Below are 18,893 nucleotides of genomic sequence, written 5' to 3'. Positions count from 1 at the left end.
GCTGGTGGTTCTTTCTTTGGGGGACCCCACTCTCGCGCCCCCCGCCCCTGCCCCTGCGAACCCTCTCTACATAGAAAGCAGCCCCTCCTAAATGTGAGAGGAGCGAGGCTCGTGGAAGGCATAGTTTTGATTCTCTTCCAGGCATCTTTAAAAAAACAAATCCAAACCAGCCATAACTTCCCTTCAGCTCCTTATCTCCAAGAGGTGAAAGAGGAAAGGAAGTTCCCGGTAACCGCGCGCGCGCAGCGAGGGCCTGTCACCTTGATGAGGGTGATGCCCAGCGCGTCCTTGGCCACCCTCCCGGTGATCTCTTCGCAGATCCGGTGGATGAACTGGTGGGGGATGACAAACACCAGCAGGTCTGCGTCCTGCACGGCCTCGCTGAGGTTCGCAACAGCAACCTGCGAGGGCGAGGGGGACACAGTTACTCCTAGTCCGAAACACATCTCTCCACGCGCTGACCAGGCATCAGATGCCTCCGCTGTGCAGACTGTCAGTCAAGTCAGAGCTGTGTTTGCGCCGCCTTCCCCACTCGGGACGTGCAGACGTGCATCTGAGGCCAGCAGGGTCCTGCCTCTGCTGCTTACCAGCTGGGCGAGTGCCCTACCCTCTCCCCACCTCGGTCCCCTTCCCTGTAAAAGGCGGTCATAACCGTCCTGTGTGGGTGGTTCTCTGTTGCTCTCCCACCCCCCCCCCCCCCCCCCCCCCCCGCATCCATTTCTACCATTCTTTGCCCCACTGTCTCCCCAGGAGGCTGCACTCTGTGGGCTGTTTCCCCAGGCGCCCTTGCTCTCTGGCTTCCAGGTGGCTTCAGCCCAAGGCGGGCACTGCCGGGAGCTCCAAGGTGGGAGGAGAGACGGGCAGGGTGTTGCTCTGCTCCTGGGGCCACTCCTCCCCGGCTCGCAGGGGTGCTGGCCTGGCTTCCTTCTACAGCTCCACCTCCTGACCTGGTCTGAGGCAGCCCCTCTTCCACGTCTCTAAGCTCTGGTGGGGCCGCTGGAGTGACACTGGTCTGTCCCCTTGCCCTTTCAGGGGTGGCCGTGGCTTCCTGCTACTGCTAATCTCTGGACACTTCACCGAGCCCTTCTGGTTCCCTCGACTCCGCCCATGCCTCTGTCAACAGTCCTACGCTAAGCTCTCCTATGTAAGTACTTTGAGAGCGCTGTTGTGAAGAATAAATGACACAGAACAGAGTCTGGCACCTGGTAGGCACTCAATAAATGTCAGCTATTATGATGATTTCTTCCCTTCAGGTAAGTACAAAGATGGGTTTTAAAATTTAACATGGGCACATACACATACACACACACACACACACCCAGAGGCAGAGGTGAGGCCACCGAGTGAGGACACAGGGGCATGTAGTCTCTAGCAGAGACTGCCTGTTGTTGCCCAATGTCTGTTCTCCCCCTTCTTCCTCAGCAAGAGAACCCACAGTTTAGGGTGAGGCTCATAACTGCCAGGAAAGAAGGCTACATCTCTAAGCTCCCTTGCAGCTAGGTGTCCCTGTGTGACTAAGTGCTGACCAATAAGGTGTAAATGGAAGTGTTGCGTGTGACTTCCAGGAAATGCCTTTGAAGGCCTTTCTCCCTCCTTTTGCCAGAGGGAATGTGAAGAGATGGCTGGAATTCAGGCAGCCATCTTGGACCATGAGGAGGAAAGCAAATGCTGAGATGGCAAAACAGAGTCCCTGACATCGTGATGCATCATTACGACAAACATGTTTTTTTTTTTTTTGAAAAGTATGTAACAGATTTCTTTTTTATTTACAATCAAGTTCTGTTGGGCAACAAAATTAAATAAATAAAAGATGTGATGAACGTCTTTTATATAAGAGAAAAAAAGTGCAAACGTTTACTCTGCTTAGGTCACTGTTACTTTAGGTTTTCTTTTTTTTTTTCCTTTATTTATTGGCTGTGCCGCATGGCATGTGGGATCTTAGTCCCCCAACCAGGGATCGAACCCGCGCCCCGTGCAGTGGAAGTGTGGGGGTCTTAACCACTGGACCGCCAGGGAAGTCCCTATTTTAGGTTTTCTGTCATATGTAACTGAACCTAACTGAAACTGACATAGTTCCCATTAAACACTCCTGGTTCCCAAAATGAAGGGAATTGGACACAGAATCTTCCCTGAGGAAGTGCTATCTGCCACAGGAATATCATTCAGAATGGATAAGCCTCCTAGGAAATCTAGTTTGGGAGTTGTGATGGAGATGCCAACTCCTCGACAAAATTTATTCTCCCCTTTCTCCATAAACACAGAGCTGCAAGCTGGGCACTGGTCACCTGGCTCAGGACTGCATTTCCCAGCAGCCCTTGCAGTTACACAAGGCCAAGGACCAAGTTCTCATCAACAGAATGTGAGACGGAGCAGTGCACACCACTTAAGGCCCAGAGCCCTTAAAACAGTGGCTGCTTCCTCCACACTTTCCCTTCCTACTTTTGTGCTAGTTGACAACCTAGATCTAGGAGATGGCACAGAAATGATGAAGAAAGATGGGACCAAGAACAATGGTGTGAAGAAAAGCTGCTAGACCACTATTATGTGAGAGGGAAATAAATCCCTTTGTCCTTTAAAAGTCACATTATTGTCTCTCCTTACAGCTTAGTCTAGCCTATTAACTAACTTGTGCAAGAGTTACTCCCTCACTGAAAAAATTCCCCAAGGGAATCTACCTGGCATTATTTCACTCCCTCCTCCCTTTGGCTGGTATGCAAGACCTGTCATTTACCACCCTGCCTTCATTCCCCTTCTTTCTAGCAAAAGTGCCTCTAAATTTCATTTCAAAAGCTACTGCTTCCCCATTTTACCATGCAATTTGGGTGGAATGGGCCCCTCCCCTGCTCCATGGATGGTCCTTAAGTTGTTCAAGCCAATGGGCACATAAAACAATGGGAGCCAATGTTTGCTGGAGCTTCTGAGAACAGCTGCTTCCTTATACTTCTGCAACAGCTATTGGGTCTTTCCTTGAAAAGTATGGGATGACAGTGCGAGGTCTGGAACAGCTACAACCATTTTACAAATGTGAGGGGCAGAACCTAGACCTGCCAAGGGGCTCCCACGTGAATGAAGGCAGAGCAGAGAAACAGAGGAAAACAGGGCCTCATTGACATCACTTAAACCACTATTTCAGGCCGCACCTGAAACCGGCCCTATCTGAATTTCTAGTCATATAACCCAAAACATCAGCTTAAGCTGATCTGAATGGCAACATAGTCGTTCCTCATAGAGCAGATCACAACCCGGAGCTTAGCACTTCTCCCTCCTTATTCATACCCCCAAAGGCCGGGGGAAACCTGCCTTCCTCTTCAAAGGGGCTTCTTCAGGTTGGTGATCTAGGCTGGATAGCAAGGACTTATCACCAAAACTCTACCTGCCTATTAGTTCCCTGGCACCTGGAGATTTTACCTCCTCCAAAAAAGCAGTTACTTATTCTATTCCATTAGCCCCGATGCCAACATACAATTGCTCTATTTGTCCCTGATTGGCAAGGCTCATTATGTTCTTACACATTCCCTGTGGTCCCAGCCAGAACCACCAGCCTTTGTAAGACCTCTGACCCCCCACTCCCCCTTGGGTTACTAGCCTTACTTAGGCAGGGACTTCTGCTCTCGACCTCCTTCTCATACAAAGCCTGGCCACCTAAATTTTAATGAAAACCCTTCTTCTCTGGACCTATTGTTTCTCCTCTTCCCCATCCACCTCTACACACACACACACACACACACACACACACACACACACACACACACACACACACACACACACAGACACACACACACCCTTTCCATCTCTTCAGGGCACTTCCCTGACATGGTGAGATAGAAAAGACACCAGAACCAGAGAAAAGATGGAAAAGATGTAAGTTTTGGTCCCATGTTTGCAACTGATCAGCTGTGGGACCTGGACAGATGACTCCTGTTCACTGACCAGTCACCCCGCCTACAGAATGGGGATAAAAATCACCTTTCCTACCAGCTATTTCACAGAGCACTTTCAAATTAACATAAGTAACAGCACTCTGCAGTGATATGAAACAAGTGAAAGAGATTACTCATCAGAAAAATCTACCTGCCTCCTATGAATTCTTAACCTTTAAGGCATCAGCCCATCCCTATGTCCCCTGTTACAAAATATTCCCATGGAAGCTGCCAGCGGGCCCAGGATTTCTTCCTGTCTCTTACATTTCCTTTCTCAACAAATCAAAGAACTTGTGGTTGGTTGGGTGTGACGGGTCTCTGGGACAATATGCCTGGGGGCTCACTCAGCGTGGACCGATGTCCTTCCATTGTCCTTGACCTTGCCCAAGTGCTTAGGGTTTAACCCGCAGAAGCAACCTGTAACCCGAGCTGCATTTGTGTGGTGCACACGGCCCGTGATTCCTGTTACACAGGATCAAAATGAGCTCTCCTCAATGAACACAGTAAATCAAATACCCTCTTTCAGAATTAAAGCTTTAGCTAAGCCTCTATCTTATCTTTTACCCTGAACCAAATCAGGACACTGCTTCGGAAACGCTGACCTATTTCATGGGTCACCTGCCAAAATCTTCCGGAGGGTATCCACCATCAAAGATCCTGAAATGTGCTGGGAAAGACAGCTCAGAAGAAAAGGGCTTGCCTTTCATTGGCAAGGAGGACAGGTAATCAAATCAGAACAAAGGCATCACGGCTGGTCCGCCTGATGCCAGGAATCCAGGGCTCTTGGTCCAAGTTAATAAAGAAACTAATCATAATTAAAATCACTTAAAACAGAGCCAGTAAAGTCTGTGGGCCAAGCCTGAAGGTTCTTTTGTTTCCCCCTGGATTAGCTATCACTGTGCAGTGTGTGAGCATCTTGCCCCACCTCTACCACCAGTTAGCTAACTGGACACCACAGGCAACTCGCCTACATTCTTCAGGGAATAAGCATTTAGGCTGAACACAACAGCACGAGTAATACACAGAGCAAAGTACAGCTGGCACACAGTAGGGGTTCAGAAATATTGTGGTTTCCTCCTGTTCCCCTAACCTCAACTTAGGCCAAGATTGTAGGTGAAATTCATATCCTTGGCTCTACACTCAGAAAAATGATCCTCGGGTACAGACAACCTTAACTGATGATTCTTATATAAATATACCAGTGTGGTAAGTGAGGTTGCTTCTGGGGGGAAAAAAGAAAGCTGCAAACCCCCTGAATTCCACAACACTATACGAGCAATATAAACTTATCATGCAGACCAGTGGTGCCCAAACTGCGGTTCCTCAGCCAACAGCATCACCATCACCCGGGAAATCCTCAGAAATGCACATGCCTGGGCCTCCCCTGAGACCCAGTGCATCGGAAACTCCAGGGGTGGATCCAGCGATCCCTGTTAAGCTCTCCAAGTGGTTCTGAGGAACACTTAGGTTTGAGAAGCACCAGTGAAGATGAATCCTCCAATGAAAATGAAAAAGCTAAACTCAGGCAGGAAAAGAGTTAACACTGAAACTCCTTCTGAACTGATATTCTAACATCCAGAAGCCTTTAAGCCAAAATTAATAGATATACTTGCAACCCTACTACCCAAGTCAGTGGTCTTTTTTTTTTTTTTTTTTTTTTTTTTTTTGGCCTAACCCTCCATCCCACAGGACACCACTGAAAGCACTGAAACAGAACTCTCCAGCCTGGTTCGTTCTCCCTCACCACGTCTGCTGTCCCTGGCACTAAGCCAAACCACAAATAACGCCTGGCACTATTCCAGGCACTGAGGACACATCAGTGAATGCAGGCCTATGCAAGGAACCAAATCCAGAGAGTCAGTAACAAAGAAAAATATCTAAATTGGATTTCAAAACTTAAAATTTTTTGGACTTCCCTGGTGGTGCAGTGGTTAAGAATCTGCTTGCCAATGCAGGGGACATGGGTTTGAGCCCTGGTCTGGGAAGATCCCACATACCACGGAGCAACTAAGCCCATGTGCCACAACTACTAGGCCTGCGCTCCAGAGCCTGTAAGCCACAACTACTGAGCCCGCGTGCCACAAGTACTGAAGCCCACGCACCTAGAGCCCGTGCTCCGCAACAAGAGAAGCCACCGCAATGAGAGGCCCGTGCACCGCAACAAAGAGTAGCCCCCGCTCGCCACAACTAGAGAAAGCCCACACGCAGCAATGAAGACCCAATGCAGCCACAAATTAATTAAGTTTAAAAATGATATCAAAACTTAAAATTTTTACGCTTCAAAGGATACTATCAAGAAAGTGAAAACTCACAGAATGGGAGAATATACTTCCAAACTATGTAGCTGAAAATGGATTTGTATCTAATAAAGAATCCTTACAACTCAGTAATAAAAAGACAACCCAATTTTTTTAAATGGACAAAAGATCTGAATACACATTTCAGATATATAAGATATACAAATGATATAAAAGATATACAAATGGTATATTGTTTTATATTTTTCAGATATAAAAGATATACAAATGTCCAATAAGCACATGAAAAGATGATCAACATCATTAACCATCAGGCAAATGAAAATCAAAACCACAATGAGATACCATTTCATACCCACTAGGATGGCTGGGATCAAAAAGTTAGATAGTAACAAGTGTTGATGAGGATGTGGAGAAATTGAAACCCTCACACACAGCTGCTGGGAATATGTATAATGGTGCGGTCGCTTTGGAAAACAGTCTGGCAGCTGCTCAAAAAGTTAAACAGTTACCCTAAGACCCAGCAACTGTACTCCTAGGTATATACTCAAAAAGAACTGAAAACATGTTCACACAGAACACTTTACACAAATGTTCCCAGCAATATCATTCATAATAGCCAAAAAGTGGGAACAACCAAAATGTCCACCAACCGATGAATGGATAAACAAAATAGGGTACACCCATAAAATAGAGTATTAGTCAGCCATAAAAAGGAATGAAGTACTGATGCAGGGTACAACGTGGATAACCTTGAAAACATTATGCTAAGTGAAAGAAGCCAGTCACAGAAGATGACGTATTGTATGGTGCCATTTACATGAAATGTCCACAACAGACAAATCTAGAGACAGAAAGTAGATTAGTGGTTGATTAGGGCTGGGGACAGGAGGAAATAGGAGGTGACTGCTAAAGGGCATGAGGTTTCTTTTTAAGGTGATGAAATATTCTAAAATTGATTGCAGTGATGGTTGCCCAACTTTGTGAATATACTAAAAACCACTGAATTGTACACTTTAATGGTAAATTGTATGTCTGTGAATTCTATCTCAGTAAAGCTGTTTTTAAAAACAGAGCTGGCAAGGCTTAGAAGGCAAAGATGAGGGTTTCCCTGGTGGTGCAGTGGTTGAGAATCTGCCTGCCAGTGCAGGGAACATGGGTTAGAGCCCTGGTCCAGGAAGATCCCACATGCTGTGGAGCAACTAAGCCCGTGCGCCACAGCTACATGAGCCTGCGCTCTAGAGCCTGAGAGCCCCAACTACTGAAGCCCACGCACCGCAACGAGGAGTAGTCCCCATTCACCGCAACTAAAGAAAGCCCGTGTCCAGCAGTGAAGACCCAACGCAGCCAAAAATAAATAAATAAATAAACTTGGGGAAAAACAAAAAGAAGATGACAAAGATGAGACGCCACGACAACTATAATTCACAGAAGATGCTGCAACTGTCAATCCTGGTGTCACACTGAGGTTGGTTAAAGCTGGACCGAGGCAGAAGAGCTCTCTACCTGCGTGACCTCCTCTAAACAAAGGCCCTGGACAGACAGCCATAACACAGGACCAACAATTTTTATCCTGCAGTGACAGGAAATAAGAAATGTTCTTCCATTCAGGTTGAAGGGGAAATCACAAACCCAGACTGCCTCAGCTTTTAGTGAGAAGTTGATGACACGGTGATGTCATTGTTACAGAAGGTTCCCCTGTGGAGGGGTCACATATGAGCACGTGGTGACCTGGAGAAGGGTCAGGTGGGCAGCAGTCTGGGGGCACCAAGCAAGGATGACTCACAGTCTCAATCAGCACAAGTGGCAGACGTCATAAAAAACAATCCTACGTGGGTAAAATGCAGCACATCTCTTCTGCTTGAATCCGCAAGACAGAAATGAGTAAAGCCAGCTTTTTAGCTCTAGATCCACATTCGCTCTGAGTCAATTAATCTTATGTCTGGCTTTTCATCTTAAAAAATGGTAACAATAATCGGTCTTGTCTAACACTAGTTGACTCTTTAAATGATCGAATGAGGTATTTGAAAAACTCTGAAATAAACATAAAATTTTTAAAATAACCAACAAAAACAAAGCCCTAGCTTTGTAACAGATTCTTAACACTAAACAATTTATGTGAATCTTCTCATTTACTCCTCACAGCACTGCTAAGGAAACTACTCACAGGGGCCCATCTTACCAAGAGGAGGGGGGCTGCCCAGACTCACTCAGAGCAGGCCCTCGACTCCAAGGTGTGCCCATCACCACCATGCTTCACCACTGTTCAACTTTTAAAATTACTTATTATGAGACATTTCATACATACAAATTCTAGAATCTAGAAAGCACAAAGAAAAAACAAACAATCAAGCACCTGTGTACCTTCTGCCAGCTTAAGAAATAAAACTTTCCAATACCCTGGGTGTCCTATACCAAGCACCAGCAAGGATGTGGAAGGATGTGAGTTCTCAAACCCCACTAGGTGTGTGGAGATGGGCACAACTGAAACAGGAGGGAAGGGGGCAGGGCACAACCTTTAAAAGAAGGACACGGGGCTTCCCTGGTGGCGCAGTGGTTGAGAATCTGCCTGCTAATGCAGGGGACACGGGTTCAAGCCCTGGTCTGGGAAGATCCCACATGCCGCGGAGCAACTGGGCCCATGAGCCACAACTACTGAGCCTGCGCGTCTGGAGCCTGTGCTCCGCAACAAGAGAGGCCGCGATAGTGAGAGGCCCGCGCACTGCGATGAAGAGTGGCCCCCGCTTGCCACAACTAGAGAAAGCCCTCGCACAGAAACGAAGACCCAACACAGCCAAAAATAAATAAATAAATTTTTTTTTTTTTTAAAAAAGAAACAACCCAAAATGGTTTAAAAATAAATAAATAAATAAAAATAAATAAAAGAAGGACACGGCCATTGAGGATACAACATAAACTGCTTAGAACCAATTAGGCCCAAGATGGCAGAAGATTCGACTTCCGGGAGACCTTGAGCCTCATTAAGCTCTCATTATAGTACATTAGCATATGCTAAACAACACACCCACAGGTACCATGACTGAAGGCCTCCCATAAAAGGCCCAAAAATGGGTGGGGTCCAATTGCTGGAAATTCTCACCCCCTCTCCAAGACTGTTAGAATACTCCTCCCACTCATTAGCCTATGAAATTAGCCAGCCTGTGAACACTAACAACCCCCGTAACCCCGAGGCCTCTGGCCTTCTGAGATGGCCCACACTCTGTCTGTGGAGTATGCACCTCTCTAAATAAATCCACTTCTTACCTATCACTCTGTCTCTCACTGAATTCCTTCTGAGCTGAGACATAAAGAACCTGAATTTCAGTAGGTCCTGACACCGGGTGTATGATTTTAATTAAAAGACAGTGGGTTCAAGTTCCAATCTGGGTTTCGGTTGGTTCGAGTCCCCGCCGGTGGGTTCAAGTCCTAATCTGAGTGGTGTGGTTTCACTATCACGCTGGAAACCAGTGGTGCCATCTGGCAGATTACAGGCTGCATCCCTGTGACCCAGCGATGCCATCCCTGGGACAGGGACAAGGCCTTTCCCAGGGGCACTGTCTACAACAGCAAACGACCGGAAACCATGCAAATGTCCAGTCCAGGGAACGGATACACTAACTGTCATGAGCCTACAAGGCTTCAGACATCAACCATCTGGGAGCAGAGAGTTCCTCCCTCGTCCACACCCGGGCACCTGTCCACACCCGGGGAGGTGGGGGGTGGAGTCAATCATGGGCCAGGCTCTGAGAGACGTGGCTCTTGACTCCCTCCTTCCCCCCTGCTCCCCTGTTCTCTGTGCAGGCAGAGAACCATCTGGCAGATTCACCTCCCCCCACGTTCCCTGAGCACTACGCTAGGAACCCTGGGAGAACGAAACCCCAGAAAGTCAAGCCCACACGCCTGGGGCAGGTGGGGGTACAGAGTGGTCCCCACAGAGTGGAAGGAACTCTCTACAGAAGGGAAGGAGTAATCGATCCCGACAGGTATGAGAAGGGAAGCTCGGAGGAATGGTCTGCCCCAAGCATGGTTAGAGATGACCTCAGAGGCCTTCCAGAGCCGCGGGAACAGCGGCGCCTTTACTCTTTCCATCAGATACTTGGGTAACTAAACTGCCCAGCTCAGAACCCTAGGGAACCTTCCTCTCCCCCACTTACTGCACCAGGAGTAACTGCAGGGAAACGCTGCCTGGCCCCAGTGCAGTGACACAGGGAAGTCATCAAGTCATCACTGTCTAAAAGGCCACGACTCAGCAGGCTCAGGAACAGGTGTGCCAGCCACCAGCTCTGTGACCTGGGGCAAGTTCATTAACCTCTCTGAGCCCTGGTTTCTTCCCCTATAAAATCAGAATCACCATCACAGTAAGAAAGCTAATAGCACCAACCTAAGAGGGTCATTGAGAACATTAAATGAGACTGTAACCAGACAGGGATGGGGTTCCCCGGAGAAAGAGAACAAGGCATGGCTTTCTTGACAGAAGAGAAGCCATCTTGGCCTAGCCATTTTGTGATCTGAGCCACAGTGCTTGCCTTTGAACAGGTCTCAGTAATTAATAATCAAAAGGACAAACTTATCAGGCAAGAGAAGTAACAATAGCAAAGATAACACATCAGTTGTAAAGACTCCCAGTTAGATTAGCCTAAAGCACTACCTTAAGCGGTTTGCAGGATTTAAACCCGCCTCGGGTTTAAACACCACCAGATCAACTGGAACCTAAGGAATGATGATGTTGACCATTTCTGACCCTTGTAACTTTCAATCCACTTTAGCTTGGACTCACTCAGTCCACCACCACCCAAGCCCCTTTGTGAGTATGCATGTTCCCTTAGCTTACAACTTCCCCAATTTTTCCCCTCCCCCTTTCCTTTGACTTTAAAATTGTAGCCCACCTAATCCTCAGGGCAGAGCTCCCTCGCCTGACCGCTTGCATCTCATACAAGCGTCCTGTATTAATAAATCTACTCCTTGCCAAAAAAAAAACTTCCCCAATTTTGTTGCTGGGGAGACACTGCTTTAGGAAAGATCCCTGGTGTTCTCCTTACTTGCTCCAAGTAATAAATCCAAGAGGTAAACCCAGTTTTCGGGTAACGTGATGATATATGTAAACTACTTTGCACAGGGCTTGACACCAATGAACACTGTAGCCAAAGGCAATTGGAAATCCTCAGTGAGCAAGGTCTTTGCATCTCCAAACTTGCTGGCATTCATCAGCCGACAAATCTGTCTCCCCTGCTAGAAGTCAGGCAGCCGCCTGGACTGGTTTTCAAACAGACTCTTACAGAAAGCCATCCAGGGGTGAATCTGGAACAGGAGTTCATGAATTCCACTCACACAAGCAGCTGGGTCACCATTTTCATTCTCAGGCTCACCTTCTCCTTCCTCCTCAAGTCACTGGAATGAGGCCAGGCAATAACCTAGATTTTTCCTGCTCAGGCCTAATAAGCTGGAATTTTAAACTGTCAGTCTTCCCATTTTCTATTTCCTCCAATCTTATTCGGTAATTTAGGTCTTGACCTTGATTTTAATTACAGACCAATAAAACAGGAGGGAAGGGAGCAGGGCACAACCTTTGAAAGAACGACATAGTCCAAGGACATGACATAAACAGATTAGAACCAAATGGGTCCAAGATGGTGGACAAGTCAACTTCCACCAGACCTTGAACCTCAGTATATGCTCACTGTAACACATCAGCAAGGTAAATGACACACCTACAAGCGCCATGACAGTTCTAAGGCCAACCATAAGGATCAAAAAGTAGGTGGTGGCCCAACTCCTGGAAATCCCCGCCCCTTCCCAAAATAGCTAGAATACTCCTCCCACTCATTAGCCTATAAAATTACCCACCACTATAAAAACTGACAACCCCATACCCTGGGGCCTCTCTCACCTTCTGAGATGGCCCACACTCTGTGGAATGTGTTTCTCTCTAAATAAATCCACTTCTTACCTTTCACTTTGTCTCTCACTGAATTCTTTCTGCGATAAGACATCAAGCACCTGAGCTTCATTAAGTCCTGAGACCAGGTGTGTGACCTCAGTCGGAAGACTGTGGGTTTCGGCTGGGTTTGAGTCCCAGCACGTGGGTTCAAGTCCCAATCTGAGGTGCACGGCTTCACCAGTGCATTAGCTGGCCTAGGGATGGACCAAAGTCCATGCGCTTAGAAAGGGTATGTGAAATAAAATTCATATTTTGTGGCAAGACAAGAAAAATTTAAACAAAAAAAATTTTCTCTGCCCTTTGGCCTCCTCTCTCCCCTCTACTGTGCATTGTGTATCTGCATTACACGTGGACCAAACCTTCCCCGTCGTCGGAAATACCTGCTCAACCATGAAGAGCAACATTCTCTTAGTGTCAAGGAGACAACTCCTTAAACATAACATTCCTTCTTTATCTTGTACAGATTTGGATTGTATGAACTGTCAGTAATTCATTTAACATAAAGCCCTCTGTCTCAAAAAACTTATGTAACTATGCCTTGACTTCTAATGGGCGGAACAGTTCTCAACACTGAGATGCTATTCCCAAATTATAATCCTCAATTTGGCTCAAATAAAATGTCTACTTCTTTCTTAGACCGACTGATTAATTCTTCGTCAACAGGTATCTCGGGAGTTACCAAGAGACACAAGACAAAGGCAAAATTATTAGTTCTAGCTTTGATGTGACCACCACTCTGAATGCCAAGAAACTAGCCTGTGATGAGCTGCTATGTGTCCCCCCAAAATTCATATGTTGAAGTCCTAACTCCAGTACCTCAGAATGCGATTGTATTTGGAGACAGGGTCTTTATAAAGGTTATTACGTTAAAATGAGGTCACTGGGGTAAGCCCCATTGCAACATGACTGGTGTCTGTCTCAGATACACAGAGGGAGGACCACGTGGAGACACGGGAAGAAGAAAAGTCCAGGGGAGGCCTCAGAAGAACCAACTCTTGGGCTTTGTAGGGGAGCAGATTTTGCCACCTCAGAATATGCCTCTTTGGCACATTAATTATTTTAAGGTGGTTGTTTTTTTAAGAAACAGCAGACAAGGAAGAAACTGAAAACCAAGTAGGAGTTGTCCTTTTGTAAGAAACATTTACATTCATGAGGGAAATCTCCATTTGTAAGGGGGTCTCCCTCCAAGTACCTGGAAGAGCTGGGAGGACCAAACCTCTAGAAACTCTCAGGAAAGGGGAAGGCACTGACTTAAATCTGCGTAACCACCTTACCCTTGTTTACTGTGCTTTCCCCATCACCTCCCAGAACTGACTCTCCCCACCCTCAACATCCTCTTTTGTCTTTAGCTGAGGATAATATTTAAGGTGAGGGCTTCAGCCATTTTGGTGAATGACAGTTTTCCTGGGTCTCTCCTATGCATATATGTTATTAAACTTTTGTTTGATTTTCTCCTGTTAATCTGTCTCATGTCAACTTAATTCTCAGACCAGACAGAAGAACCTAGAAGGGTAGAGGAAAATTTCTTAATCTGTCTCATGTCAACTTAATTCTCAGACCAGAGAGATGAACCTAGAAGGGTAGAGGAAAATTTCTTCCTCCAGACAACGTGAAGCCTCCAGGGCTGTGAGAAAATTAATTTCTGTTGTTTAAGCCACCCAGTCTACCGTACTTTGTTATGGCAGCTCTAGCAAACTAACACAAGGCCCATGTTCAGAGTCAGGAAAACCAAAACGGACCAACCAATGAACTTGGTGGTACAGAGGAACAGGAGACCGGGGAAGCAGCTTTCCCATCTCCCCACGTCCCAAGTGCTAACTCAGCCGAGTGTAACTTTTAGAATTAACCAAAGTCTTACCACGTTTTCTGGCAGCTTGTGTCCAGGGAGATATTTTACATTTTCATGGTCATTATTTATGATGTCTGTCAGTTTTCTCCCATTAACCGTTTCTTCAAAGACCCACATCTTGACCGTGGAGGCAAACTTCTGAAGTTTCTTGACATTATCACCAATTATTTTTGCAACAGCTGAACCCCTGCAAAAGAAACAGTGGAAAAGAAAACAAACTCACTTGGGCAGAAGAGAAAAAGCACTAGATTATATTTCAGGAGACTTGTGTTCTGATTCAAGCACTGAGCTTAGAACTCAGATGTGATGTCGCCTCAGCCGCAAGCTGTTTTTTTGTTGGTTTGGTTGGTTTTTTTAATAAATTTATATTTATTTATTTGCTTGTTTTTGGCTGCATTGGGTCTTCGTTGCTGCACGTGGGCTTCTCCAGTTGGCGAGCAGGGGCTATTCTTCGTTGCGGTGCGCGGGCTTCTCATTGCGGTGGCTTTCTTGTTGCAGAGCACGGGCTCTAGGCATGGGGCTTCAGTAGTAGTTGTGGCACGTGGGCTCAGTAGTTGTGGCTCGTTGGCTCTAGAGCACAGCCTCAGTAGTTGTGGCACATGGGCTTAGTTTGCTCCATGGCATGTGGAATCTTCCCGGACCAGGGCTCAACCCGTGTCCCCTGCATGGCAGGCGGATTCTTACCACTGCGCCACCAGGGAAGTCAAGCTGTTTGAAACTAGTTGTTTTCACTTGGAATACCACCCATGATCAGGAAAGCCCCGGAATTTGCTACAAGGTCAGAAAGCACCACCCCTTGAAACTAGTAAGCACCAACCTATCTTGGAAGAGAGTATCACAGAAGGAAGAGAAATCCACCTGAAAGATGGCATTTTATTTTATATTTTTATATATTTTTTTATATATTTATATTTTTATATTTTATATATTTTAAAATAACACTTCAAGCATTCATGAAGTCTCCAAAGCAACTAGGCTATATTTCAAATCCCTCAAGGAGATTAACATGCAGCTACCGTAGAATAAGCTGTGTCCTGGGGAACTGCAACAAGCTCCATGTGCAGTCATAAAGGAAAGACAAGACCCAAGTGGATTCCAGAAAAGGAGCAGAGCAAGGGCATGGGTCCCCCCAGCAGACACCCAGAGGCCTCTAAAAGCTCCCTTTTTTCTGCATCTCTATTCACCAAACCTATTCTGGTAATGAATCAGTCTCCCATAGGCTTTCCCACAGGGGAAGGGAAGATGCTAGTTAACGCCAGTCCTCTGCACAAGAGCCGCGGGTGTGCGGCTGGTCCCCGTGGCAGAGGTGATCATGGTCAGTGGGCACCTGTGCCCATCTCACAGGTGTGTTGAGTGCACACTGATTGGGCCGCGGGTGGTACCTAATCGCGGCTGAACCAATCAAGTTCTTTTATAGGAATATGAACAGAGAAATCGTTTGTTTCTTAGATAACTTTCCTGGTGTGAGGAGCAAAGGAAAGAATGGTAAAGAGCACCTTGAGAATTCACGTGTCAGGGCATTCATTATTTTTTCTAATGATTTTTTCTAATGATTCAGACAATTTGTGAAATGGAGGAAGGGGTGATGACAGAAAGGGGGTGGGATCAAGCTGATGCGGAAGAACAGACTGGAGACAGTTATCCTTATGTTTATCTTTGGCTGCACAATAGAATTACCTGGGAGACTGAGTTCCAGGCCACACCCAAGATCAATGAAATGGGTACCTCTCGGTAACCCATTTCTCGATCCCAGGGAGTGGGATCAGGCATCAGCAGTTATTAAAGCTCCCCTGGGACTGACGTGTGGCCAGAGTTGAGAACAGCTGCTCTGCACAAGGATCTAGAACTTTGGTGCTCTCCTTCCTCACAAAGGAATAGCTGTAAACATCAAAGCTCTGTGGCTTTCCCTGTGAAGTCCTTATTCTCTGTCAGCAGGACAGTTTATTAGCTAAATATCCATTAATCCAATTCTCCTCTGACACCCTGCAGAAAAAAGGCCGAGAATCTGCCCACCATCACTATCACTTTTACCCTAATGTTTATGCTAATAACTCACACAAGGTCAAAGAGAGCAAGTGTGATTCTGGGGAACGGAGCAAACCGAGGAGGGGATCTGTAAGACACTAGGAATCCAAGTCTAGTAAATCAAGTGGGAAAATAAACTAGAACCATGAGCCCCCTACCCATGGTCCACAGTCTTACTGGAATACACTTGCTTCTCCCTTTACAGCCGCCTCCTGGGGAAGCCAAGCATTTGCAACCAGAGACAAACCTACTGTGTTTCTGCTGAAAAGTTAGTTAAGAAAATTTAAATAAAAATTGGAACTATTAAGAACTAAGCCCACCAGGGCTTCCCTGATGGCGCAGTGTTTAAGAATCCGCCTGCCAACGCAGGGGACACGGGTTTGAGCCCTGGTCCGGGAAGATCCCACATGCCACGCAGCAACTAAGCCCATGCGCCACAACTACTGATCCTGCGCTCTACAGCCCGTGAGCCACAGCTACTGAGCCCACGTGCCGCAACTGTTGAAGCCCGAGCACCTAGAGCCTGTGCTCTGCAACAAGAGAAGCCACTGCAATGAGAAACCCACACCCCGCAACAAAGAGTAGCCCCCGCTCACCGCAACTAGAGAAAGCCTGCGCGCGGCAACGAAGACCCAATGCAGCCAAAACTAAAAAATAAATAAATAAATTTATTAAAAAAAAAAAAAAGAACTAAGCCCACCATACCTTGTCCTTTGGAGTTCAAATGGGGCTTAGAAGGACAGAACAAAAATAAGGGAAACTCCAGTTGCATTTTTTACTCATGGGAGGTCAGCAGAACCTCACTCTACCTCCTCCCAGGTTTCATCAAGGACTTCATTCAGTCATTCATTCATGCATTTATCTCAGTTATCAAAAATGTCCTGAGCACCTACTGCACATAATGCCTTGGGCTAGTTGCCGGTGATATAAAAGGCACAGCTCTCAAAAGCTTCCCACCCACTTAAGAGAGATGAACAAGGTAAAAGGAATTCACAATCCTGTGTGTGATAAGAGGTGAAGGGGAATGAGGGACACGTGATTAGAAGGGTAAACTACGAGGGACTTTTAACACAAAGGACTCAGATGCAACCCAGGTAATCCATGGGAAGGCTCGCCTGCCCAGCGTTCAGCTGAGGGACCCACAGTGGACAGACCTGGCTGGGGTCCAGGGAGAAGACATGGGAACGGTGCTGAGGAAAACCATACCTCTGCAGAGAAGCAAAAAGGGCTTCATACACCAGGGATGGGAAAAGCAGGCAAAGCAGAGCTTCCAGCCAACACTCAGCTAATCACAGACACATGAGGGAGCCGGGCCAAGCCAAGAACTAACCAGCTGATCCAGAGATGCACAAGCAACAACGTGTGCTTGTTATTTTCAGCACCGAGTTGGCAGAGGGTGGGCTGTTTTGCAGTGGTAGCAAGGGATGCATCAGACTCAGCAACGCTGAGGCAACCAGAGGTAACTCCAGGTAATTCTGGGCCAAGCTATTGGATCTGCCACTCATGGATGGGGGAGGGGAGGGGAGGGGAGGGAAGGGAGGAGATGGACGCGGGGAAGAAGCATGAAATTCAATTCAAGAATGAATCCAGGGAGGAACTTCGCTGGTGGCGCAGTGGTTAAGAATCCGCCTGCCAATGCAGGGGATACGGGTTCGAGCCCTGGTCTGGGAAGATCCCACATGCCGCGGAGCACCTAAGCCTGTGCACCACAACTACTGAGACTGTGCTCTAGAGCCCGTAAGCCACAACTACTGAGCCCGTGAGCCACAACTACTGAGCCCGTGTGCCACAACTACTGAAGCCTGTGCGCCTAGGCCCGTGTTCTGCAACAAGAAAAGCCACCGCAACGAGAAGCCCGCACACCACAAGAAGAGTAGCCCCCGCTCGCCGCAACTAGAGAAAGCCCGCGCGCAGCAACGAAGACCCAACACAGCCAAAAATAAATAAATTAATTAATTAATTAAAAAAAAAAAAAGAATCCAGGGAGATGAACAAAAAGATTCTAATGCCTATAAGGCCTAGTCTTGTTCTTTCTATATAACTTCAATAATATTTTTTTGGAGATCAGAAATGAAAACACTTTAATTTGTTCTGTTTTAATCTCTTTCAGTACCATCTCCATTTGAACCAAGTATTTTCTTTGCTGTCCACTTTTTCTGTGTTGTTTATAAAACCTCAAAAGTGTATAATTCACCTCAACATAATAAAGGCTATATATTCTATACGACAAGCCCATAGCTAACATAGTACTGAATATTCTTACCACTAAAAATGGGGAGATGGGGGCAGGAGGAAACTCTTGGAGGTGATGGATATTTATTACCTTGATTGTGGTGATGGTTTCATGGGTGTATTCCTATCTCCAAACCCATCAAATATTAAGTATGTCTGAGTTTCCTGTGTTTCAATTACACCTGAATAAAGTGGTTTTTGTTTTTAAGTATAATCCATACCCAAAACTCCTTTGTGGCTTTGAAATGGTACTAAATGTGTTTGTCACATATGTGTAAGGAACAGGATCAAATAGCAAAGGGAGTGTTTTGGAAGAACCCCTGTGTTTTGAAGGCAACTATATAAAGTCCACATATAAGTGAAAACCCCGTCCTAAAAAGATGCCTGGCCGACAGAGGACCAGTCTAAAATCATGCACAGATATATCAGAACTGAGCCTAAAATAAAATAAAAATACTGCGTCCAGTCCAGTCCATGGAGGCGGTTTGTGTGTGTCTCAGCCACGGTCGGGGCTGGGGTCCCATGGCCACGGTGGTGGCGTCTCCTTGTTTCAGGGGCTGTCCTGTAACTGGCCCAGCCCGGTCAGGCACAGACCGTTAACACGGCTGGGTCAAGGGCACAGCAGCCATTGCTCCACCTGCCAGCTCGTCCATCTACTAAAGGCCAGGTCT

At 46.6% G+C, this 18,893-nt stretch overlaps 1 protein-coding gene across 1 annotated transcript in view; it reads right to left on the bottom strand.

Moving 5' to 3' along the window:
• GPD1L (glycerol-3-phosphate dehydrogenase 1 like) overlaps positions 1 to 18,893 on the bottom strand; it is a 70,067-nt gene that overhangs the window by 27,272 nt on the left and 23,902 nt on the right. The window contains exons 4-5 of the mRNA XM_036870163.1: positions 13,975 to 14,152; positions 261 to 401 (exon numbers count right to left, since the gene is read on the bottom strand). Of these exons, the coding sequence (XP_036726058.1) occupies positions 261 to 401; positions 13,975 to 14,152 (319 nt within the window). The remainder of the gene's footprint in view (positions 1 to 260; positions 402 to 13,974; positions 14,153 to 18,893) is intronic.

This window comes from Balaenoptera musculus, chromosome 11 (genome assembly GCF_009873245.2).
Source record: "Balaenoptera musculus isolate JJ_BM4_2016_0621 chromosome 11, mBalMus1.pri.v3, whole genome shotgun sequence".
Classification (NCBI taxonomy): Eukaryota; Metazoa; Chordata; class Mammalia; order Artiodactyla; family Balaenopteridae; genus Balaenoptera; species Balaenoptera musculus.
Note: the sequence above shows the minus strand (reverse complement) of the source record. Positions and strands in the feature narration are given on the sequence as shown.